We start from the raw sequence: 26,355 nt of genomic DNA on the forward strand, positions 1-26,355 counted from the left end.
ATAATTTCCCCTTTTCCCCCTCATCAAACATACTTTAAAGTGATTAATTCATTATTCAAGAAAATGAACAGGAAAGGAAATTCAACCTGGATTGAGTAAACATATGCAAAGAAATCATATTAATGAAGAGAGGGTACTTTTAGAAAATAGATAACTTCTTCAAATTCTTTTCATTCCATGGATGGAACATTTTAGCAATGCCAACTGAAACAACTACCAAGTTATTCAGGTAGTTACCATTCACAAACTGTTAAAACTGTAAAAATTCTGTTTTTTCAAGGTTTAAAAAAAGCCCCCTATAAACTTCATTTCTGGTACTAGTACATTGGCTTATTTTATATCTCGTTCCTTCTTGTATTGTATAACACAGTCTGTCACCTGTGTGGGCGACTTATACATGGAGTGGGATATCATAATATGACTGTTACAATTGTTCCAAGAGTAAAATGAGTGAGAGAGAATTTGTTCGGAGACAAAATGAAGTGTAGTTATTATGTTAATACATGGACCCTTAAGATATTTTAAATTAATGTAATGCACTTATTTTGACTTAACACCCAGTAAAGGTGTTAAGAAAGTAAAATAACTTGTCAGAAGATGCCTTTAATTTTTCAGTAGCAGTAACACTTCAGTTTTAAGATACCAATTAAACTCCAGAGACATATCAACATTGCCCTAATAGGAAATTCAATTTTAAATGTAAACCATGAAAGTCATCAAGCTGATGGTGGTATACACTGGTCAAGAAAGCAGTGCAGTAACTAGAGTAGTGACTGTCGATCTGTTGTACATACAGTAAGTGCTAGAAATTAATTACACCATATATTTTTTTACATAAGTATATTTTATGGTAATTCATTATGAAACAAAATGAGAAAGGTAAAGTACACAAAGTAGTTCATTTCATTTTTAGAAATCTGATTTTCAGCTTCAGCTTTCTCCAAAAAGGGAGGGTAAATTTCAGGATGCTGAAGTAGGACATGTTTCAGCTAAGCAGGTCTCAGCTCTTTCTTTCCGTGTTACCTAATCCTTAGGATTCCCTATGGCATGGATGAATGATCTCAGACCAGTTGCCTTTTCATCCCTTGTACTCAGCACAGCATATCAAAGGGTAATGTTGTATGCCACGATAACCTCTGGAGACAACCAGAAAATCATTTCAAGCAGATCTCCATGATTCCCTGTCCAAACACTCAACTTACCTGCATGCTACAATGCACTCTACTCTACAATGGGGCAAGTTATCCGATGGAAATGCAGAACATAGTATGTATGTAGAAAAAACTACGTCATTATGCAAATTTAATATATTAAATTGCTGTTCAACTTACCAAGTTATTCTGCATAACTGTAGTCTTTGAGGCCAGGAAGGCTGGTTCGCATAAACCAGCTGGGCCTTGCATTGAAGCAATCTTGCTTTCGTTAAGCTGTTTATTTAACCACGATATGACTGTAATGAAATCCACAATGAACACAATATTTTTTAAACAAACATGATAATAGATCATGTGTGACACAGTGTATACTGTACTGTTACATACTGTACCATTTTCATTTGTTTTCAGTAGATCTGTACTTTCATCCAGTTTCTGTACAGTAGCATCCAGCTGGTCTTGCAGCTTTGAGACCTAAATGAATGACTGATGTCAGCTGATTTTCCATTATTTCAAACTGATCCCTGTGATCTTTACGTATACTGAACATTTTTATTGCAATTGAAAAAAATCCTAAACATTATACATGTACATGTAATTTTAAGTACTTTTAAGTATAATTACAATGTTTTAAAATTTTAAAGTACTTCAATGAAATTAATTAATGACTCCACCAAGTCACAAAGTGTCAATAATGAAATAGCATCTTTTTTTTCTTGAAGCTAAAAGTACCCTTATAGTAGACTACTGAACTCTCTGCAGACTTAAGAGTGAAATACATTTTTGACGTTCACAGAATATACTCTAAAACCATCCTAATTTTAGTAATGATTTTGCTGAAAATAAATTCAGCAGTTATGAACACTTCAGATTTGTTCTTTTATGTAAATTAAAATATATAAGCATCATATAAATTAATTCACCCCATTTATTCACTTAGGAGTTTAAGAATAACTCATTGCTGCCTGGTTACAGAGCTATTTTTACATTTAATCAAATAAACAAAAGGTGAAATTTAAAAATGGACAGTTTAGCAAACTTTTCTCCTGTTGTTTGTAACTGTAGTGTAATCCACTAATAAAGGAGAGCTAATTAAGTTTGAACTCAATATGTTTGTGTAGTCCAAAGTATACTAAATAGTGGTTTAGTATACTGTATATTACTTTTTGATTAATTAATCAAAATCCACTGTCAAACACAAAGTATCCAGATTCTTTGGCCAAAATGTAACATCAATGTAAAATTAACTACCGCTACAGAAGAGTGACATTCACATCCATTTGAAAGAAACAATGTATATTTTTAATAATGATCTGGTGTGGCTTCCATACTACTCCAGTTTCCACTAAAGACAATATTATTTAACAGTTGCTAAGGACTTTACCTCCTCTTCCTTCTGTTTTAGCTCATGTTTCAAGATAGTCAGCTCTTGTCTTTCCTTCTGAAGACTTTGTTCTTTCTCACCTAAAAGTATTTCTTGTTGCATCGTGACGGTGTTTTTTAGCTTTGTTTTCTCAACAAGTTTCTTCACATCCATTTGCAATTTCCTAATAATTTCATTAGCCTATGAAAGAAAATATATTTTATACAAAACCCAAACAGATAAGGAACTCAAAAAAGCAGAAACCTATAAAAGGAAAAAAAAATTGTGAATCACCTTTAAGAGCTCCTCTGAGAGGGAGTTTACAGTGGCTTCAAGTTTTCCTATTAGTAGATGCTTTTCTTCCATTGTTTCCTCTAACCTTTTCTGCAAAAGCACACAAGCAGATGACATGGCTGATGTACAATGAAATAATGATAAATATTTTAAATTTACTTACACATTAGAAATGGACTTCCATGTGGCAAGTCCAAATATAATAAACTCATTTTTCAGTTATGCATTTGAATGGATGGCCAATATTCTGAACAGGTTCAATGTACAATTCATTTTATTTTAAGCTTAAATTCATTGGTGGTCCTACAACTAAGAATCTGATTACTTGAACTAGACCCCATGAGTTAAATGAAGTCATTGAATTACCATTACAAAACCTACCATTTCTTTGCAAACTTGATAGAAAATCATATCTCTAAATGAATTTCTCCTGCCATAATTGTGAGCTTTTTACTTCAAGATTTACAGTGGAAATTACCTCCTTATTTTGTTTCATATTAACCACTGGCAACACACAACACATAAGGAACATCACAAGGAAATCATCTATGATGAAGGCACTTCCATTCATAGAAAAATTGCTTCATACAGTAAAAAAAAACATTAAAATACAAGCTTAATTTTAGCAATAATTGAGCATTTGTATGATGAATGGTGGTTATATACTGTATAAAAGGTCACTTATTTTGCCAGTTATTGAACAAGATGTACTATAGCAATATCTTTTCAACTGCAGACTTACATAGTATACACAAAGAGCAATTACTTTTTAAATAATCATTTACATCATTTTATAATAATGGCTAATAATGCCACAAAAACAGCCCACACTCAGAGGGTAATGAGTATGTTTTGCTTCATTGTCATCAATTGGAAATGCAAGGACTGCTAACTGAATTTCAAATGGAGGTAATGTATTGTAAAATACTAAAATTAGAAAACACTACAAATATATAACACTATGTAGTATTCATGTTACATACTTCATGGCCTATTTAAAGAAATCTAAAGCAAATCTGGACTACCATAGCAAATGAGTGTGACACCCCTTATCTAGCAAGGTAAAATCCAAGTAAAAAGCACAATTTAAATTTAAAAATGTGATTAATGAATTTGCAGGTATTCAACAAAAAATATATTTTCCAAACAAATGTAACTGTTTAATTAAAAGATCAGTTTAAGAACAAGAGCACTTGTTATCATCTATTATCATCCAAAATCTCATTTAGAAGTGCAGGTAATTTTAAACACCATGTCTTCCCAGGCCGAGGATGGATTATAGACCATATAATTCAGGCAATAGTAATAAAAACCATTAAAACATCAGAACATGGGCCCAAATTGAGTTAAAATGAAGATTATGTGTACACCTTTTTCTCCTGAGCAGCCTCAAAGATGTCTGTTGTCCTTGTGACAACCTGTTCCTTATCTTTTATTTCCTGCTCCAAGACAGCAGTCCTTGTCCTAAGATGGTTAAGGAGCTTCTCCTTCTCATGGCACTCTGTATCCAGGGTGGAGTTCTCCCTTCTCAGAGAGATCAATTCTTGCTTAGATCTTTGATAATCCTGACAATTACAAAAGAATATACACTGAATAAAACATTCTCAAGCAGTGGTTCCTGACCTTTCATTTGTTTTGTACTCTTTTGAAGACTGATGGCTACTTGGTTTAATAATATGCTTAACGAAAATAAAAGTAAATGACCGAGTACAAGAATCACATTCGTGGCATGTTATGTAAAATTAATTGACCTGCCAGCAGCCATATCACTCTGCATCTCACAGCTGGCAACCCACTGAAGCCTGTGTGAGCCTGGTCAGTACCTGGATGGGAGACCTCCTGGGAAAAACTAAGGTTGCTGCTGGAAGAGGTGTTAGTGGGGCCAGCAGGGGGCGCTCACCCTGGGTCTTAATGCCCCAGTATAGTGACAGGGACACTATACTGTAAACAGCCGTCATCCTTCGGATGAAACGTAAAACCGAGGTCCTGACTCTCTGTGGTCATTAAAAATCCCAGGGTGTTTCTCCAAAAGAGGAGGGGTGTAATTGGCATCCTGGCCAAATTTCCCACTGGCCCTTACCAATCATGGCCTTCTAATAATCCCCATCTTAAATTGGCTTCATTACTCTGCTCTCCTCCCCACTGATAGCTGAAGTGTGGTGAGCATTCTGGCGCACTATGGCTGCTGTCGCATCATCCAGGTGGATGCTGCACATTGGTGGTGGTGGAGGGGAGTCCCCATTACCTGTAAAGCACTTTGAGTGGAGTGTCCAGAAAAGCGCTATAAAAGTGTAAGCAATTATTATTATTAAGTGGGCCGTGATGGAAGTTGTTTTGTCTAAAAAATAAGTAACATCTTTGATGGTTGACAGAAAATCACAATTGTTTTCTAAAGTAATTTACTCTATATAAATTGATACATATTTTATTTTTAAAAATTGTCAAGAAGAGTAATGCATTTTGTTGAAGGTGTCTCTGCCTTCGGATCTGTTAATTCATGATCTTACGCAGCTGAGGAAGTTGCTAAATAGAAATTGTAGCTTTGGAGCAATGCTCAAGAAGGTCCCTTATAATACGAGTCAACTTGCAAGGAATAGAAAGAACGAGAAAACCATCAAAACTATAGTACATGGCTCCATTAAAACAGAAGGGACCAACCAAACAATATTTATTCCACATTTCCACTTATAAAGCCAACTATATAAAAAGCAAACATTTTTATTTTCAAAAACTCCAAATTTAATGAAAATGTATATACAGTATACAGTGTATATACTGTAATGGTGCCCAAGTTAGGAATGCTGAGGGGCAGAGCTTCTCCCCGAGAACCGTGTATCTTTATGAAGAAAGTATGCGATACAATGAGCTACAGTTGTGGGTGGCTTACTTGCCTGGAGTCAAATCAAGAAAAGACTATCAGTCTGATCCAGACTCAGAACAGAGAGGATGCAAGAGCAAGTCTCCTGGATAATATGCTAATGTTAGCATTAATATGTTTAATATGCATTAATAGCTTATATATTAGGGTTAGCAGTGTGACTAGTTTGCCTGACACATGCAGAGGCTCAGCAGTGAGACTGACCAGCCCGAAGCTATGGGAGAGCAGGTGTGTATCTTTTGTGTGTGGCAATGGTGCTTGAGACAGTTTGTCTGTGTTATGAGCAAGCCAGTCTGTGCAGTGAGCGAATCGGTCTATGTAAATGAGCAGGCTCTGAATACGTAAGCATTTCAGGCATTTACTGAGCAGGAGACTGCAGGCTATGTAAGTGTTGTTGTTGATATACAGGAAACCAACATTCTGAGAAGACTGCAGCTTTCCCTGGAATGGGAGTAAAGTAAGATCTAGAAGAAGAATCTGGAACAGAAGAGGATCTGTTCACGAGTACTTAACAGCCTGGGGTACTGGAGGCATTCCAATGGAACAGGGCTGTCTGACTGCAAGGGCAATAGACTAATGAGTGAATGGAAGTTTTTTAAGTAAAAAAAAAGGTCTCTGTGCAAGTAAAATAGAATCTGAATGAATAAGTAAGTCAGATTTTGGAATCCGGAGGGGATTTGTCTACAAGCACTTAATAGCAGCAAGTGGACCCAAATTTATGGATGACATCCAGATGGTGAAAGGATCTTTCTAGCTACTGGTTCTCTGGCAGCATGTGAGGAAAGTGGAACCCTTAACTGAGTCCATGATGGATATACTATTCCAGCAACCAAGAACCCATTCTAATGTAAAGAATACTTATACAGAAAGGACTACCTTAGTTTAAATGAGATTAGACCAAACTTTGGGATAAAAAAATCTGAAAGAGTGGTCTAAAAACATGTAAAACCAGAATGCAGAGAGGGAACACTATTAAATGGTCAGTATGATGAAAGCAATATGTTAGAACTATAAGCCACTGCTAAAGGAGATAACTAATGTAATAAGTGATTCTACAATTTGTCTCAAGAAGAGTGGCAAAAATGAGTATATTAGGGGTATAGTGTTTTCCATAAATACAGGTAAGACTAAAAAAAATGCTGTATAGCACTACATATCAAAAGATGCAGAGGTACAATAACCTTAGAGGAGAATTCAATTGTGAAGCCTGCATGATATTAGTTAAGAAAAAATGAAAGTTTAAGTAAAATAAGCATGCTACAGACTACAAAATGCAGCCAACAGACATACCGTGAATGTTTTTGTGCAACAATGAGTACTGTATGATGTTCCACCACAGTTTCTGTGCTGCTGCAAGAAACCAATAAATGTTGGCTGGTTGCAAGTGCCTTCTTTGGACAGCATTGACAAGTTGGTCCCACAGGTGTTTTGGACATGCCATTGTAATTCCTACTCCATGTGGACTTATCTTGCAGAAATAAAAAAAAACTCTAGCTCAAGGATTTTCTTTATGTATCTGAGCAGAAATTCTTCCCTCAGTCAACACCAATAACATTTGTGTTAAAAGAGATTCCTTCCCACATCACTTCCACAGTCTCACATGTTGTCTTTATGCAATAGTCAGCATAACGTCATCTATCAAGGGAAACATTCTTATAAACTACTGAAAAAATATCTTGAGGTTTATTAATATTCTAGAATAGGTAACCCCAACAACCAAGACACAATTAAGTTTTTTGTAGACAAGTACAGTACATAGTAATAAAAATGGACTCTATAAACATGGAGTGCGGTGTGAATGAAAAGTGGTATATCAAATACAATACTTCCAGGTCAAAATGGAATGTTATATTCAGAAGAGCTAAAGCAATTGGAAAATCTTCGATCACTTCTTCACTTTTGATAGTGTACTATTAAAGTGTGAATAAACCATAGTGTGAATACTAAAAGTAGTTCTTAATATTTGTCAATATTTAAAACCATTAGATATCATTTGCACAGCAGATACATGTTCATTGCAAGATAATATTGAATGTGTCTTGTTATTCTATATCATCATCAATATATAATATGGTTATCACTACCAAATATCCCAATTATTCATATTAGATGTTTTGTGCAGATTAAACACACCATATATTTTTTAATTAATAAAATTTTGTTAATCTAAATAGCACATTATGTTTTTGAGAGATCTGACCTACAGTATGTATTTACATTGTTAGGGTGGTTCATAAAGTGGTGCAACACACACAAGAAAAAATTACAATAAGTACTTCCAAAAAGTAGGCCTAGATATACAATTCTTGTAGTCCTTCTTGTTATAAACATTTAGCCTGATCCATTTCAGTCTATACATACACTGCAAATAGCAACAAAATGTATGACCTACATCACCAGAAGTTTATTTTCCTAACAACAAGGGGTGATAAAAAACCCACAGAGTGCAACTAAAATAATTGAATACAAGGGAACTATTGATGCCCTTCTTTTAAATCAAATCATTTTTAAATGGAACGAATAACATGACTTCCTTTATAACAACATTATCCCCACCATATGAGCTTCTACTGATTACCAGTTATATAAAACTACCCTCCAGCCACATCAATAGAGCAGGCCAGCAGATGAAAAGGGGGCTTTATAGTTGCTCTATGAAGCTTATCTCTATATAGACTCCCTGTGCATTACTACTGAAAACCTATTGGGTAATATTATTTATCGATTATTTGTAACATTATTTATTGGTTACCAATTAAAGTTATGCACTCCAAACACTAAAACATGATATAAAGTGGCGGTTTTGTGCTATGCAATGGTCATGTCCACGTATTTTATCCTAGCTGTAGCTTAACTCATGTGGAAATAAGATAGTACTATTTTTTATGGTTAGACCCATTGGCTAGTTAGTGTTCATTTGTAACATTGGAGTTTTATTACTGTGGTTACTGCTAGAGAAATTAAGTGAGATAATTGCTGATCGATAAGTGTTAATTCTCCTAGGCAAGGTAAATAAGAATTCATCTTTGGAAGGAAACAATTAGTAGAGATTTATAAATAAAGCTTGCATGTACATATATTTTTAGATAGGAAGAATATTTGCCTTATGGAAAAGGGATTAATCTTTTTCAGCACATCATTCTTCTGCTTTTAGTAATCTTAACATTCCAGCTCTGAAAATGAATTTACATTTTTTGCTATACGGTATGGAAATTGAGTGGCTTGAGGTATTGATTCATGGCAGAAACCTTCTCTGTGTTTATAATTCTCTCTATTAATGATAGAAACATTGTGCTTACATCTTCCAGATTTGCCAGTTTTGCTCTTAGCTCTCGTACAGCAGACTCTGATTTGTACTTCTTTTCCATGAGTTCTTTGTTAATACATTCCAGTTCTGCTGTTCTGCTTTCTAAATGCTGCACTGCTCTCTTATGAGCAAGTTCCATCTCCCTTTTCTGATGCTCATGTTGCTGTTGGCAATGAGACTGAATCTAGAGAAATTACAAAGGAAAACACACAGAAGCTCAGTCTATTATAATCCTAGCATTAACAACATCTGAAATCATTCTCATTATGTTAATGCATTCTATGGGTAAAAAAAAAACAAAGCATGCCTTCTTCACAGCAATTGCACTGAAAACTGTCCAAGGAGTTTTCATTTAAAGCTTTCTTATTTATTATCAAGGGCCTTCTTGAATTCTGAGCAGGAATACTGTGCTACTATTCTAAGTACAAATAGATAAAATTATTCTTCTTTTGCTTTTGCCTTAATTATAGACTTAAATTATTATTTAATTTTGAATGGCTTTGAATACAGATGTTTAATCAATGCTTGAAAACTTTATTCAAGCGCAGGACAGCAAAACCACAGTCTGAAAGCCTAGTGTTTTAAGGTTTTAATGAGATCACAACTGCTCAGTATTGTCTCAAATAACAAGACTCAATGAAAAAACAACATATGCTCATCTAAAATGTAAAATACAGATATAAATGTATAAGAGTATCAAAATGTATTCATAGTTTTTTTTAAAAAAAGCTTGAAAACAGCCTCACCTGTAATGCTCTCTCTCTTTCGGCTGTGACGTCTTGGTTGTGCCTGTTTGATAGCTCGGATGTTTGTAATGACCATGCATTCTGCATCTTCTCTAATTCTTTTGCCTTTTCAGCAAGTGTCTATGAAGAAGTTTCACAGTTTTAATATAAATCCTCAATTATAAGTTTTAAAGATTTAAAATTAATACTTTACCTGCTGTGTTACACTCAGTCGTTTAGACAGATCATCTTCTGTTTGCTTCAGCTTTTCTTCCAGATTATTCTTTTCAGTCTAAAATGTTTGAAATAAAATATCTACTTAAAATTGTAAGGTCTAATATGTTGTTTTGTTTTAGTGCATAACAAAACAGTACAAAAATACAATAAAAAATACAATATTGAAGCACAATTAGCATTTAATTACATGACAACACCGCAGTATTATTCTCATTTTGACTATTTTCTCATAGCTTGTTTGGGATGCAAGCTATTGGACATCTCCACTCTTTCAAAAGTAGATTCTGCAAGATTCACTTTTATGAAAGCTCTGTAAATTCTTTATGTGAGCAATAAGCATCTCCTAACAGAACCTATAAGAGTTTACAAACCATGTTCCTTTCTAAAAGCTCCCAATAACTTTGGTTATGTTTCCTGATTTTACAACTGACTTTAAAAAATAAATAAATCTGTTTTAGTTTATACTGAACCTTTAATCTTTGCAGACAGACAGCTAAATATTTCTTCACATCAGCATCGTTTCCTGGTAGCATCCTTAGTGAAAGATGAGTCAGATGTTTGAAGGGGTTGGTTTCTATTACATTCAAGGCAGAAGGGTGTCTGTCTATGGCTGAGGAGGAAACTTCCAGCTGAAGCAAAAACCTTTAGAACATGCAGAGAGAATGGATTCATTTTTATTTAATAGGCTGCTCTTTCAATGTGTTCAATGTATGAGAAAATACACTGTGTATTCATAAATTATTTCCACACTAAGACAAGGGTCCCTTTTGAGGGAGGAACCCTGTCCAAAAAAATACAGTACATCAACAGTCATCAAAAAATACAATTTTGAAATCCAACTATAAGAATTTTGCAGATAGATTTAGATATGTGAACATTCGTGTTATATTCATTACTTCAGCACTTCAAAATGTTACCAGTATACGCAGTTATCTTTTTGATATTAAATTAGCAGCATGGTAGCCTCTAAGGATGGAATCAGTGGCCCTCCAAGCCCTTACAATACCACCACAAAGACTTCTTTCTTTTGTCATTGGCTATTTATGTTTTGCACTGCAAAAACCATCCCCACATATCTAAAATTCAGAATGCTGGTTCCACTTCTGTCATTTCAACGAGTATAGTCAATGTCTTCAATGTCAGAAATGGTAAGGTACTTCTTGCAGCTGCCTTCCCCATTGTCTAATTCTGCAGTTCAGTGATTTATTTTTTATTCTATCAGTCAAACTGAACACAGCTTTTCTTGCTGCTTAATTTGTACATTACTCCTGTACTGCGCTGAGGCAGATAATTGAGCACAGTGGTATTGATAAGATATGCAATTCAGTTGTTTATGTAACCCATGGAATATAATAGACACCCACTACACACAGAACACTGAAAAGGTTCAGTAGAAAACCTTAGGCAAAAGCAACACATCTCTGTTGCAAACAGCCGTATTCATAAAAAGACTTAAATATCAATAACCTAAAATCACTGTGAAAAAACAGATACAAGCTGACTTTCCTGCATCTAGAATAAAGCTATTTCAGCCCTTCTTAAGTTGTACAATTATGCTTCCTTATTCTTTCAGTTTACCCAGTCCCCATCATTCTTTAGTTGAGATTTCTTCCAGTTTTCCTGACAGCAAATCTCTTGTTCCTTGAATAAAGACGGCAATAAGAGAAGTAACAAGAGGAAAGAACTGTCATTTAACATGGCAATTATGCTTAGCTTACTGCCTTAAAAGCATACAGTCCTATCTCTCTGCAGTCTTATTTAACAAGACATAAATGAGACACCAGTGCTGCTTGGTTTTAATTCCCACAAATTACTCATTAGGAGCTTATACTATAACCATTACAGCCAGCACCTAGGAAAATATAAGTTGTGATTATCAGAAATACACCGTCTGTACTTTTTTTAAGTAATTACTGTTGTACTCTCCAAATCTTAACAGCTTTTACCTCCTATAGATTAAATGCTGGAAATGGTCCCCAGGGAACAGTATTAGAAAACTCAGCCTTTAGTGTTACACAGAAACTAAATATTGGCACTGGATGCTTCTTATTTACCAAAACAATTTAACAAGCAGATGAAACAACTTCCATAAAAAAAGAGAAAGCAGTTTCAGTATACCCTTACAAACAGCACATACTTTACATGGTACTACTGAATTAATTTCAAATAAGTCTTGCAATTGCAGCTCATGTTTCATCCTGAAGAACCACTGAATGCTTTGCATGATATATGCCATTCATTCTTCACCAGAAGCCCCATGACACACCAGATAAGGTGAAGTTGAAAATTAATTCACTATTTGAATTAAGAGGGGGAGTTAGTTAGACCAGACTGAGAAATCCCAAAATGGAATTAAGCCAACTACACTATAATGCAGTTGTAATACTACTACAAAATACTATATATAATATTAAATACTGGTCAGAATTCCCCATAATTTTCCCAAAATCTACATTGATATTCAAATGTCATTTCCAAGGCCATAGACACTTGCCTTTCCAAAAAAGATTAAATTATATCAAAGTTCTATCTTGACATTATCTTCCATTCATCGTTATAGGAAATGATACAGAAAAGCAAAAAAAATGCATAGATATTGGTGCTCTTCTGTCACTTCTCTGTTATTGAATATTATGTGCGTCATGTGTGTATGTTTTTAGAAAAATAATTCTGGATATTCATTTAATATTTTACTATTTATGATTTTGATTAATTGATCATGTGACTGACCATAATACATGAGTGACTGCCGCATAAGCACTAAATTTTCTTAGTGAGAGAGCAGGATTGGCACAGCTAATGAGGTGATTTAGCCTACTGAATGTTAAGGCTAGCTTAAATAAAAAAAGGAAAAATTATGTTCCACTTATTAAGAAAACAATCCTTTGTGTCATTAGTATGTTGGACAAAAATGCTCCCAACACTTGTGTCAAACCTCTCTTAGAGAAGGATCAAGGTTTTGTGTAGACCCCACTTGATGTATTCATAACAGTTTGTGGGAAGGTCCAAGCGGTTTGGCTAGGTGTGTTTGGTCACTACAGGACTCCACGTGTCACACCCTCCACTAATCGGAAACGGCCTCATTCTAATTCCACTTCAGTTCCAGGTAATTCTGGAAAACACCATCACTCCAACTAATTAACCAATTACAACACTTCCGTAGTCACCTAACCTAGTACTTAAACACTCACTTCTCAACTCTCCTCGCCCGGTGTTGGTCTCTCTACCTGAGCTTCTTACCTCGTTGTTTACTCACGTCCTGTTCTATTGCATTTTTTGGTTCTTGATCACAGACTTTGACCTCGTCTTTGTCTCACCGTTCGGATATTGCCGACCTACTACTGGATCTCTCGGTTTTGGATACGGACTTCGACTTGGATCTCGCCTTAGCTTAACCCTCTGAACTTCAGCCAAACTCCTACGGTGTGAAAGCACTGCACAGGGTCCATCCCTTCACTTATCCTACTGCGCCTGACACACTTGTATTGAATCATGGAAATTTAACTGCATGGTGCTACACTGATCAGGTCTTTTGATTCCTTCTGTACAGCACTCATGGAATACTAGTTTTTACATGAGATGGTAAAGTAACAGTTACACAATGGACACCATACTTACCAGACTTTAGCCCCAATGAACATTTGTGAGATGAGACAGGACAATGTGTGGTAGCTGGTTAGTATGTCAGTGACCGGGCATATAGTTTTTCAAGCTCTACCACAAAACAGGAATCAATCCCACAAGATAACATCTACAACCTAGTATAACAAAAGCATTAGAGATGCACAGTTGCCGGTTGCAGTAAGAAATAGGTTACTTTTAATACTTAATATATATTTTTATAAATATCAAAACACTGTATAATTAGATTGGTCCTTTCATTTAGATATTCTTTCAAGTAAAAGGTATTTAATATATTAATACATTTAAAGGACCCCTTTACAGGTTACATGGTCAGAAAAACATGTAATCATATTTAGTTCAAGCAATGTTTTTTCACAATTTTGTTTGATGTCTATGGGAATATGCAGTGTAGCATCTGATAAAGACAGTAGTTCTAGATGAGATTGTCAAGTCCAATTGTCCAAGAGAAAGAAGAGAAAAAAGTGTTAAACTCGTGCTTTGTGTGCTGAAAATGATATTGTACATTATAACAAAATAGGGGGTGTGCATGAAAGAAAAAGGTTAAAATAATACCAAAATATCAAATCAATGTCAGGTCATAACCCCAAACTCTAAAAGATTCCAGTTATACTTCCACTATTTGTAAGGTAATATCAATCAAACAACATTTTTCCTTTGTTTCCTACCACTGTGTGGTTGCAAAGTAATAATTAGGTAGCAAACCTAAAAAAATAATTAGATATTCAGTAGATAATCTGTGAGAAACAATTATGTCTTTTACAGATATAGAAGAATAGACTTCACCCTGTAAATGAGAAACAAATATTGATAAGTGGAGAACCCGTCTCTCATTCAATAGAAAATCCTCAGGACTCCCTAAACCAGTGTTTTTCAAACTTTCAAGCAACCCACTTTGGTCAAACAGTTTATCCACATAATAAAGATAAATATAAAACTTTTTGCATATGCAATCAAATTAGGTTTGTTTATCCCCAAAGCATTAGCATAAAACATTTCATGTAAGTAAATCATATAATTATTTATAAAAGGGCAATAGATAACAGATCTGTCACAGCAACTCAGTCTCCTCACTAGGTGTTATAATCAAGTCTTTCAGTGACTGGGATTTCAAACTCAAAGGAATTTTTTTTACCCACCTCTTATCCTTTAAAATTTTCTTTTCTGAAAATGAAGGGCCAACAATTGTTAATCAGTGCAGCCAGAAGCAACTGGCTGGCTGAAGGCTTGTCAGATCAATAATTTCTTTACAAAAATTATTTTTGTTTGTTTTTTTCAGTACACCTTAGCATTGTGGAAAACACTGTAGTGTCACATAGTCTTGTTTGGAAAGCAAATAATGATTCCCAGTGCCAGAACTCATTCTTCTCTTTTAGGTTCAGCTCCTTTAGAATCAAGATGTCAGCAAGGTAAGATGGGGTTAAAAGCCATTTTTTATCACTAAATGAACTGGCAGGATGGGGACCATTTCACATTAAGGAAAAAAATGTATTTTATTCCTCAATTCATACAAGCTACCAAGCACACGACCTTTTGATGACCAACGCAAATCTTTGTGGAAGAGCTAGTGTGTGTACTCTAATCATATTACCAAACAGAGACTCAAAAGGCTGTCCTTTGAATCAGTTTGCCTTTAATGAAATTCACAACTTCCAGTTTTTTCCTTCATTACTTCAAAATTGGATGAAATTCCTTTTGATGCTTTCTGCCTTCTTAATGTTCACCAGCCCATCACTTAAGATATTTAATTACACTTATATTGGATATCAAAGGAGCCCATGAAATTTACAAAAGGCAAAAGTGATATGCTGATGCACATTACGATTAAGTAGACAATCAACAGAATTCTTTACAAATTGAAACCTATTTAGTACCTTAGCAGACAGCCAGTAAGTTACTGCAATAGAAAAACCTTGAATAAATTAAGGTTGCTTGTCACAGTCAATATTTCATAAACAGACTGAGCAAGCAATGATACATGGTTGGAAAGATACCATTGTGGAGTTTAGAACATGAGCTTGCAATGACAACACGGTCAAAAATAAGACCAAGTTTTCAAACTTCTATCAAGAATTTAATTTCACCACCATCAACAGCAACACTTAAGTCACCACTTTGTGACACCGATGATGGAAACCTATGAACATAATCCTCTGTCCCGTCACAGATTTTTAAACACATTTAAAAAGTTCTGTTGGACCTATCACCTTAAAAACAGAAAGACCCCTGTAAAGTTCATAAATGCAGCAGTAGCATCTGACTTGGTCTGCAAGTAAATCTGAGTATCATCAGCATATTAGTAAAACCTAAATAAGTCATGGCAAATAATGTGACCTATAGCCCAACATACAACATGAAATACTATCTAAATAGTAAAGGTCTGAGCACAGAACCATGAGATATCACTAGATTCAAAACAGTCAGATTTTACAACTTGACTCCATTAGTCAAATAGGAACCAAACAGATCTAAGTACCAGTGATTCTTAGAATATGCTGAGAACCTGATGTGTTCAAGGAAATTTAAGAAGCCATTAAGGAGCCCAGCTATTTCTTAAGCTCCATTATTGTTGTTTTAATTTCAAGTACTACATTGAAAAACAAATCTCATGTATGTTGTCTGTTGTCATAATTACTGATTTATCTATATAATGCTAAAATGCTGGAATTTTCATATAATATAAATACTCTGTTTCTGAAGGAAGAATTAGTATACTTAAAAACTAAACATATAAACTATAATGCTTTACATTCTTGAAGTTATTAGTAACTAATCTTTTCTACCAAATTTAGATATGGGCACAACACAAAATGAAACAAAAAATGAGTGTATACCTTTAAAAATTGTGTTTCAAAATTGACTTAACTTTTGATTCAAACAGACCACAACCACATAATGCTCCCAAGATAAAAAAATACTCAAAAGGTAGTCTGCATTTTTCATTTTAGTACACAGCTTAACCACACCACAGAAATTAATCGTGAATTGGATTGTCACAGTTGATGCAGAAGATCTAGCATCATGATTTTAGTCTTATCAATGTTTAACTGCAAAAAAAATGTTGCAAAGTTCAACAAATGGTAAATCCATTAAGGAAGGTAAAGTAGGAATGTCAATTTTTAAAGCTGTGTCAATCATTTCCGTGTTGAGTTGGTTTGAGAAAAATATATCAAGTATCATCAGAATCACACTATTCAATATGTGTAGCCTCATAAAAAACTATCCCTAAGTAGTATATACACTATAAGAGTCCAAAAAAACTAGGATAGAGAAAGGCTATGAGCCTAAACTCAAGTTAAGAACCTTGACAGTTGGATGCTGCTGTAGACATCCATTCTCTGATGTCTAAAGTGGATTGAAGATTGAATTAAAATGGTTAACTAGAAATGGTTATTTAATTGTAGTACTATAAATTTTAGATTACACATGTTGCAAGTGTGACAGCAGCAATTTTAATATTTAAGGGCATAATTTAGTACTCAGTGACTTATTTATAAATTCTGTCACCAACAAACAAAGCTAAAAAAACAGGAACAAATTAGAATGGCCAAAATGTGTGATAACAGACAATCGGTAGGTTTAATTTTATAAACCAGTGAAATATGGGTTTGGGGGAAAGCCTGGGAAATGTTTACAAAAGCAATTCTGGTAAATCCATAAAGCAAAGTAAAGTAGGAATGTCAAGCACTTAAACGTCAGGTGCTTTCAATTTTTTTCAATCTTGATGATGAAGATCTAATTATTAAAAAATCATTATATACAAATATTTTGACAGGCAAGTCATATAGATAAACATCTTGACACTATCAACTGATAGTGGACAACCAAAACCTTGAGTGACTACAGTCATTCTCCATAAGACTGAGACTGAAAAGTATCTAGTAACTGTCTATTCCACACTTGCAGGTACCCACTGCAGGTATGCACTTCTACATATATTCAAACGTATGGAAAGCTACTTTCATAGAATGCTGTTGATCCATATACCAAAGGGTACAATGGCTATAGGAGATATGTCATGTTTCCCAGGGAGCCATAGTGTTGAGTACAGTGGTAGAAATATCATTGCATATCTGAACCTTGTTACCTAAAGCGCAAACCCTAATCCTATGGAAAGTTCCTATATAGTAGGCTTTGTGGGTTGGCAATAAATCAATTTGTTAATTTGTAAAAACTGGAAACAATTTGTGATGTGTTGATCAGGTAATTTCTATAATTGGATATAATCTGGGACAAATCTGAAGATCCTTGCGCCCTAAAGACGTAGAGTTCCCTTTACCGAACACATTACTTGCTTAACTAAGTAATACAAGTGTTGCTATTTAAAAAAAAACATGAATTGGGGTAACCTATTAGTAACTGGATTGGGACTCTCTCAGAATTTGGGCTGTACACCACTGTCCTTAACTCACTGCTCTTCCTGGTGTCCTAGGATCTATTAACCTGGATCCACTGTGGGACATAGTAAAGGAAGGACACATTCAGACACTAAAGCAATATTATAAAATATTGCGAGCAATTATGAAAATATAATAAAATGGTTTTGGCTTTAGAAATGTATATTAGTGAGACAGACTTTATTGACACTCATCAATGCAATGTGTTCTGTATATTGAATCACAAGCTATCACATTTTCAACGCAATACTTCATACAATATAATAAATCATGTAAAGAGAATATTATATTCTGTAACAACTGAACAGCTTTCTTCTTTTATTGCAATTAACATAAGCAATTATTATAGGTAAGCAACAGAAATAAGTAAGATTTCTACCAATCACACTGCCCAAGTGTGACTGTAATTAATACAATTAACTCCAAAAGAAAGAATCAATATTTTCTGTTTCTCTTTAGGTACACTAATGTACTTTCAAGAAAACCATATCATGAATTGTTTTTTTACTATTTGGATTTATGTAGTTTCAGAGCTGGAGTTATCAAAGATCCTAACAGCAATAAATGAGGATTCTATGAAGATTAAGAGTCAGAATTCTTGCTTAATCTGAAAAGCTGCATCAAGGTACCAGTACAAAATAAGTGGAATAAACCACCTGAAAAATATATAGTTAGGAAAGAAGTAGAGTTCACAACATAAGTAGGCAAACTAAGATCTTCAGAGCCAAATGATGTCTCAGAGATAAAGAAACTGTATTCAAAAGAAGAATGGTGGTACTGGATCAATAAAAACAAAAGCTTCTAGCATTATTTTGTCATAAGTTACATCCTCCAAACCTGACATGAGTAAGCAGTAGCCAACGGCTTATCTTTGAAAAAGACTTAAAATGAATTCCACATCCATTTAGAGCTAACAATTCCCTATAAAAATGACTTACTTGCAACTCCAGTTCACTAGCTAGCACATCATGAGCATTACAACTGGAAGTTACATGCTCACAAAGTAAATTGGGAAGAACTGTGGATGAATTACACATTATAAAGGTAGCAAAATGTGGTAGCATGGAGTTTAAAATTTACACATATCCAAGACAATACAAACAGACAGATATCTGATCATGTCATTATATCCCTGGTGAAATAATGAAGTAATGCCAAAATGCCAGAATATATGAATGAGAAGAATTTGCAAATGTAAAAAATTTAAAAAATATGTACTGTATCTGTATGGATTGATTTCCATGATAAATGAGAGGTAAAAATATATATATATATATTTTTCAAATTCCTGTTAATTTTCTGAAAAAAAAACCCACCTTGGTATCTCCTTCACTTGTTCCAAGATGCATTGTTCTATCAGTTCTATAAACCGCTGTGGAAATGCGGAGAACTCTATCAGCAACCCTTGCTGGCATTTTAGGCTATAATACAAACAAAGCATGATACATATTTAAAGATTAATATGATGGCAAATAAACAGAATCCTACAAGATCACTCATTCACTTGGGAAAACACTTCACATTGAATGAAGGGGAGGTTTCATAACTTATGTTCTGCTTCATATCTTGCAATAAATATCAATCAGCATCAAAACAGATACATCAGTTGAAAGTGAAACATTTTTTACTTTCTTACACTTGTTTTAACAGTAGTTTTCTGAACAAGAATCGCTAATTAAACACAAATCATAGAAGGGAAATGATACACATAGTTGGCAAGTTATTTTCTTTTTCAAATTAAAGGAACTTAAAGTTCCCTAAATTATTTTTGACATTCAAAAATGTTCAAATGTATACTGCAAATGGAAAACCATCTCAAATCATAGAATTAAGTTACTAATTCCCTGCTACCTGTACATTTGTTGCTGACAACACTGGTAGAGTCAGAAACCAAAAAGTCAATATCCACACTGAAGTTTCCCACTCCAGGACAAAATACCATGTCCAAATGTCTAGACTTGGGCCTGCCAGCGCTGTAATGCTTACACAGAATGTCACCAAACTATACTACATTTGGTGCAGATTCCTCAAATGTGGCCCTGGAGATGTTCATCTGGGCTCCCACGGAGAAGGACAGTGCTTCCTCAACACACCTACATGACTACATAGTATAATATGCTGTATAACATTATTGAAGGGGATTCCCCAGTTATAACTCCCTGTAATGTAGTAGAATGCACTGACAGAAGTACTCAAACTTTTTTTGTCCTTAGCCTATATATGCAGTATATAAAACTACAGAAATATCAAATTAAGTGACATACTGTACTGTTAAATGCGTAGTTCAGAATTACCTCTGAAAGTCGTCTTCACTAATTGTGAGGTTATACAGGAAAAAGGGATCGGAGTCATCTGTGAGACGAATAACTAAATCCTGTCGAAATAAATGTAGTTTAAGGAATGTGTAAATTGTTGGGACCATAAACAGTATTGAATTCAGGATATTCAGAAAATGCAAAACTGATACTTATGGAAAAGGTGTCTGACATTAATCAGTTACATGAACATGAGCAGCCCTTAAAGTTAGTCTTAAAACAAGAGAGCGTGATGCTAACCAAGGTATTGAAAAACTACCAATGTCTACATTTAGAGGAAAGCCACAAAGTAGTTACCATCTGGCAAATAGCATAGTTGCTTATGTTTATTTTAGGATGAAGATCTCTGGGGAAAAAAGAACGGTTAATTGAAAATCAAATATCTTCAAGGCTAGAGTGTTATTCTCTATTCAAGAATGGAACTCAATAAAGTAAGCAATTTAGCCTCAAATAAAAAATGAAATCCTTAAAAAGCATCATACCTTTTTGTGGAGGGGACTGGAGGAACTCCAGGCTTCTACTGTCAGTCTAATACTTGCTCTCCTAATTTTAGAGAAAGAAATCTGCTTCATAAACATTTTGCAGAAACATTCAAGAAACATTAAATGGGTATCACTAACTTGCTACCAGAATCCATTTACGATTGTGTTTATGTGGACTTTTATTTGTACTGTCTCTAGAGTTACAAATTTCCATTTATATATGACTATTGCAATATTAATTGAGTGCACTATTTTATTGTATAAAATCATGTCTGTAAAAAATGTGTGGGACAGCACAATGGCATGCCAGTAAGTGCTGCTATGTTACAACTTCTTATGAAGTTTGCATGTTCTCCTAAAGCTTGTGTGGTATTTTGCCAAATGAGCTGGTTTTCTCACACCTTTCAAAGACATTCTATTAAGGTTAACTGGCGTCTTTAAATAAATACGTGTATGGGCACTGGGCAGGTATATATTTGCTCTGCTATGGGCGAGTGTCCTGCTTTGTGTGCTGTCTCACCTTGACCCATGTGCTTGTAGGATAGGCTTCAAGTGTCTGTGACCGTTACTAGGAATAAGCTTTCAGATGATGGATGAAATGTTTGAGATGAAATGTTATACAAAACTAAACAATGTTTTACCTGGTATCCTTTTTGCAGAAATAATAAAAAAACACTCTTACTAATGACAATTGATACAAAACCCCAGTAATAGCATGCTCTTGGAGTACAGGGAGGCTCTTATAACAACATTGCTGGTTTATATTTTATTTGTGTCATGAGCTGACTGAGCCTCTTTAATTAGTGGAACACTTGCAAGATTATCTGGAATTCCTCATCTAGCCATTCATCAGCAGCTGGCACTGAAAGGGGAACCTCCACTTTTCATTCCCAGGAATCATTATTTCCTGGCCCATTTTGATACATTTATATGAAGCTCTCCAAAGATCACATCCAGAATGCCAGACGGGGGGTAGTAGAGAAGGCATGGAGTGCTCCTGTTGGCAAAGGGCAATCAAAACTTGTTGCAATAGGCTTCTGTTGGAACTCTGCAATTTTATTTTGTGGGTCCCTAAGTGGAACCCCAGGAGGGTCTGGGTTAAAAATCAAAATTATAAAACCAATTACCCACTAAAATGAATATAGCAGTTTAGCCAATTATAATACACACAGAGATTTAGCCAGTCTAGTTTGTCATTTACATAGAGATTGTGTTGCCTTTCAGTTTCAATTGAATTTTAAGTTTGGATAAAATTAAGAACAATATACTTGTTTTAAATTTCATTTTGAGAGCCTGCCTTTTGAAAGTATGACTTCTATTAGACCTTCAAAGTCAGAACGTACCTAAAATGTCAAGGACAGTTCTGATTACTCGTCTAAAACTGAAGATGGTGGTGGTAGTATTAAAAAAGATCTCATACTGTAGGTTGCTTGTTTATAAAATAACACAGCGGTCCAACTATTCCTACCTGAGCTTGTGTTAAACCTAAAACATACCAATATAAGATGGAGTATCCAAATCCAATGGACTTAATCAAGTATTTTCTATATAGATCCCAAATCAAAACACAAAAATTGGCAAAATATAATTCAGAAATACATATGATGGTTGTTAGTATGAAAAAGGACACTGTTGAAATGAAAATATTGCAGGTTGTGCATAAGTTGTGCTTGAGCTCAGCTCCAGCTCAGCTCAATTTGAGACTACTCTTTGGGACCTCTAAGCAAAACTAACAATTTACAAATAATTGTCAACATGGTGACTGCTTCATTATGATGACTACTTGCTTTGCTCATTATGTGTGTGTACCTAAAAAGACATTTTGCAGAGCCTTGAATATTGCTGTGCTGGTGTTTTCAGGCAGGAATTGAATGGGATTGATGTGGGATGGATTTGCCTTTCAAAGTGGCATGCTCAAACATTCAACAACACATTGTCTCAGAAATTAGGAGAAAATGGGTGAAAAAAATTGTACAATGGACTCCTAAATATAGCTAATACTAGATGAAGCTACTAGCTTGAACAAAAAAGTTGTACTACACACATAATCTTACCTTTTTCCTTTTTGTTCAAACCAAGTGTTTAAATCATGGTGTTATGAAAATAGTGGGACTTAAACTTCAAATATGATTACTACCACACCTTTATATACAACAAACCCACTAACTGAACTCCTTCTGAGAATATGCATTCAAATCATTGATATAATCTACGATTACTCTAAAATTGTAATATATTACAATTTTGTAAAATATTACAATTTTGAGGCCCAAATCAGGGACAGCTACTGTAAACTCGAGTCCTTTATGGCCCTGCATGTCACAAATCTTTTTAAATAGCTACATATACAGTACATTTCAGACTATTTTGGTGTTCCAAATAACATCAAATATCAATCACAGATCCTGGCCTTTTATGAAGACATATAAATTGAACACAGTGTTTTGTTATCTCAAGGAACAATATTATTCAAATTGTTCCACAAAAGTATGTACTGTACCTACTATTTTAACCCTAAAAAACACTGTACTCACTAACTAGTTCAATTAGCTACTATACATTCTCGAATACTGTCTTTACCCTTTCTCAGTACATCTCAATAATATTTTTATTTTAGATTTCAATTTCTATGTTGTAGTATTTTATATTTCTAAAAATACTTAAATAGAATAAGAAGCAGCCATAAAGCCATCATCCCCATTACCATACTAATAATAAATACATTTAAAGGAAAAAATATGTACATATACACAAAGCAATAAGTACAGAATAAGTATTTAAAGCCGAGGTCCTGTCTGCCTTTTCAGTACATTTTGGCATTTGCTATTTATCGATCCAATAACCTTGGCTACTAAATTCTGAAATCTATAGTACATAACAGTCACTCTGAACACTAGTACAAAGCAGCAGATCAAGGTGACCTGACCCATGGTACATAAACTAATTTATTTTTGCCAAGAGTATAAAATTAATAGTATTTCCCTTTTGTTTGTTTAGTGGTTATCTATGCCTGTGTCAGTTATGAAATTTTAATCGTGAAAGGTCATTTGTAGAGTGCTGCAGTAAAAAGGACAAAAATACAGTAATGAATTTCTGCATAGATTAAAAAAGTATTTTAAAAACTGCAGTAGCAGAGATCAAGTTCTACAAAAGTCTAGATTACGTCTAGGGTTTGGGAAAGCATTCTCCAATTGAATCCTATAACAAAATATTAGATGGAATATCATCGCTGCACAACCTCTTCACTTAACCGAATGAACATATTAAGTGGATACAGCTGTGACTGCTACACATCACAGCTGAATGTTTTTATGATGAAAAGTGTTTGCAGTAAAATGATTTAACAATTTAGAAAATATTTTGGTTCTGCCTTCTTTTAGAAAAGTATTGACTATTTGATAAAAACCTCTAATCTCTCAAACACATGACTACAAATACTGTCACAATTACTATGCCACCAGGAAAATCTTACTCAAACACAACTAAGGAGGGGGAAAACGCAAAAATTGACCTGTTATGGTGTCATTTATTGCAAGCTTTTATCATTATTTCTGCAAACACCCATACAACTGTAATCACAGCTGCATCCAATCTTGGCATTGCTACATAACTATAGCAGTTGTTTATCAAACCTCAGTCATTCCCCAGAGCATATTAATACTGGTTGCAATCATTTTTCCACATAGTTTTAATTACTGAGCAGCAAGCAGGGTTGGAAGGCAATTATACTCTTTCCAAAGCTGACGAGAACTGTGAAGTTACAGATGTTTCATTGTATTTAATGATCATTTTTGGTTCGTTTTGTTCCTTGATCACAGCTCATGTGGTGAGTTCTAAGATAAAAAAAACTTGACATCACTTTATTTAACACAATTAAGTTGAACAAATCCACATGGGATGACCGGGGTATCTACATTCAGTTGACTAAAAAAATCAAAATCCAATTGCTTTCCATGAATACTCTTTTGATATTACCTCTCAATGAAGCACATTCTTCAAAGATGCCAGACAACAGTTGTAACCCTATTTAGGGTGAAGTATTTTACTAAAACTGTATTAAATTTCATGGTACTGCAGTGACCCCAGGCAAAGTGTAACAGACAAAAAAGGCAATTACTGTTTAACTATGAAAAAGTAGAAAGGATTTTTTTAATTATTAACTGCTTGATTATTTCTCTAACATTATAATTTATTAAAAATGTTAGAATTTAATAAAGGGGTAATACGTTTTATGTGTTTAATACAAAATAAACACCTCTATTTGTCTCCAAGAGTAAAATTAAAAACTGAAAAGCTTTGCCGTGCCTGCAAGTAAATCATGTTACTGCAGTTAATAATAGGTAACCAGCTGGCCTTAATGCAGACACTGCAACCCACTGCTTTGGACAAAAAGATATATAAGCAATACCGACATTGTATGTTGGTACAGTAAAGTTTTCGATACCTCAAGTGAAATGTTTTGGAAGAACCTCGGTTTAATTAGTGAATTCACAGTTGATATTTTCGTTAGTAGCTCTATATAATTGCCTGGATTATATAAATGGCAATCATAGCAGGTTTCAGAATACCCAAACCAACTGGTTTGTATTTGGTCCATAAATATGTCGTTTGGAATCACAAACCTTCAGTACATACTACCGAAGAAAAATCTCTTATTATACGTGGTCACAATTTGTATTGATCCTTCGGAAGGCTAGGGTTAGGCTTACTGAATAAGTGTTTTAGAAAAGCACAGATTTTCCTGTTACTTTTGAATATGCTACGAAATTTCACACAATCCTAAAAACTCGCAACATCTAGATAGTGATTAAAGTTTTTTAGGTCCAAATTAAAAACATAAATTAGAATTATAAGTTTGTCTTCTGTAGTATACATTATCTTAATTAAAAACATCTACATATTTAAGTTATATAATTGTATTCCAAATAAATTTAATGTGACCTGCATTGAAAATAACATTATCAGGGTGATTCAGTAATATAAATAAATCTGTGACTTAATATTGTTTTCCAAGTATAGAAAAATATGTCCGATTAACAACTCTCTCAAAGACTTTTAAACTAGTACTAAATGAAATGAAAAAGATTTGTTGACTCACCTGTCCTCACTGTCTTTGCATTTTATTATTAGTTTGACAACCTTACAAAAAAGTTCCTCCGCCATTGTCATTTTAATCAGTTTTAAATATGTTCCAAACGCTTGGAAGTAAGGTGTTAGACGTGTTCAGTTTGTATGCAGGTGTATTGCATTCCTGTTCCTCTTGGTGCCTCTCGAGACCCTCATTCCTTACACCTGCCTTGAGGAAAGCCAGTTTTACGTAGAAGATTAGCATAAAGATACGCAAAGCTGAATTGTTTTATTTTTTACGAATTATTTTACTAATAATTTTGTTCTGTACGTCAAAGTATCTTGATCCAATTTGTTTGGTTTGATGCACATTTTTATTATGCAACAGAACAGTCACTTATATCACCTGCAGGCATACCTACAATAACTTGTGGTATGGGCGTGCCACTATATTCAGAATAGCGTTAAATATCGCAAGGTTCGCGCTCCTTCCC

The 26,355-nt window shown here is 34.3% G+C and overlaps 1 protein-coding gene across 1 annotated transcript in view; it reads right to left on the reverse strand.

Annotated features, from left to right (window-relative positions):
* Positions 1-25,963, reverse strand: part of LOC148837829 (spindle assembly abnormal protein 6 homolog) — a 32,806-nt gene extending 6,843 nt beyond the window's left edge. Inside the window, exons 1-13 of the mRNA XM_088912068.1 lie at positions 25,893-25,963; positions 20,795-20,855; positions 20,292-20,371; positions 19,314-19,418; positions 10,429-10,600; positions 9,936-10,013; positions 9,743-9,862; positions 8,989-9,180; positions 4,182-4,376; positions 2,812-2,901; positions 2,539-2,718; positions 1,547-1,628; positions 1,332-1,450 (exon numbers count right to left, since the gene is read on the reverse strand). Coding sequence (XP_088768194.1) covers positions 1,332-1,450; positions 1,547-1,628; positions 2,539-2,718; positions 2,812-2,901; positions 4,182-4,376; positions 8,989-9,180; positions 9,743-9,862; positions 9,936-10,013; positions 10,429-10,600; positions 19,314-19,418; positions 20,292-20,371; positions 20,795-20,855; positions 25,893-25,963 — 1,545 coding nt within the window. The remainder of the gene's footprint in view (positions 1-1,331; positions 1,451-1,546; positions 1,629-2,538; positions 2,719-2,811; positions 2,902-4,181; positions 4,377-8,988; positions 9,181-9,742; positions 9,863-9,935; positions 10,014-10,428; positions 10,601-19,313; positions 19,419-20,291; positions 20,372-20,794; positions 20,856-25,892) is intronic.
* Positions 25,964-26,355: the final 392 nt, after the last annotated feature.

The sequence above is a fragment of the Atractosteus spatula genome, chromosome 3 (genome assembly GCF_055471065.1).
Source record: "Atractosteus spatula isolate fAtrSpa1 chromosome 3, fAtrSpa1.hap1, whole genome shotgun sequence".
Classification (NCBI taxonomy): Eukaryota; Metazoa; Chordata; class Actinopteri; order Semionotiformes; family Lepisosteidae; genus Atractosteus; species Atractosteus spatula.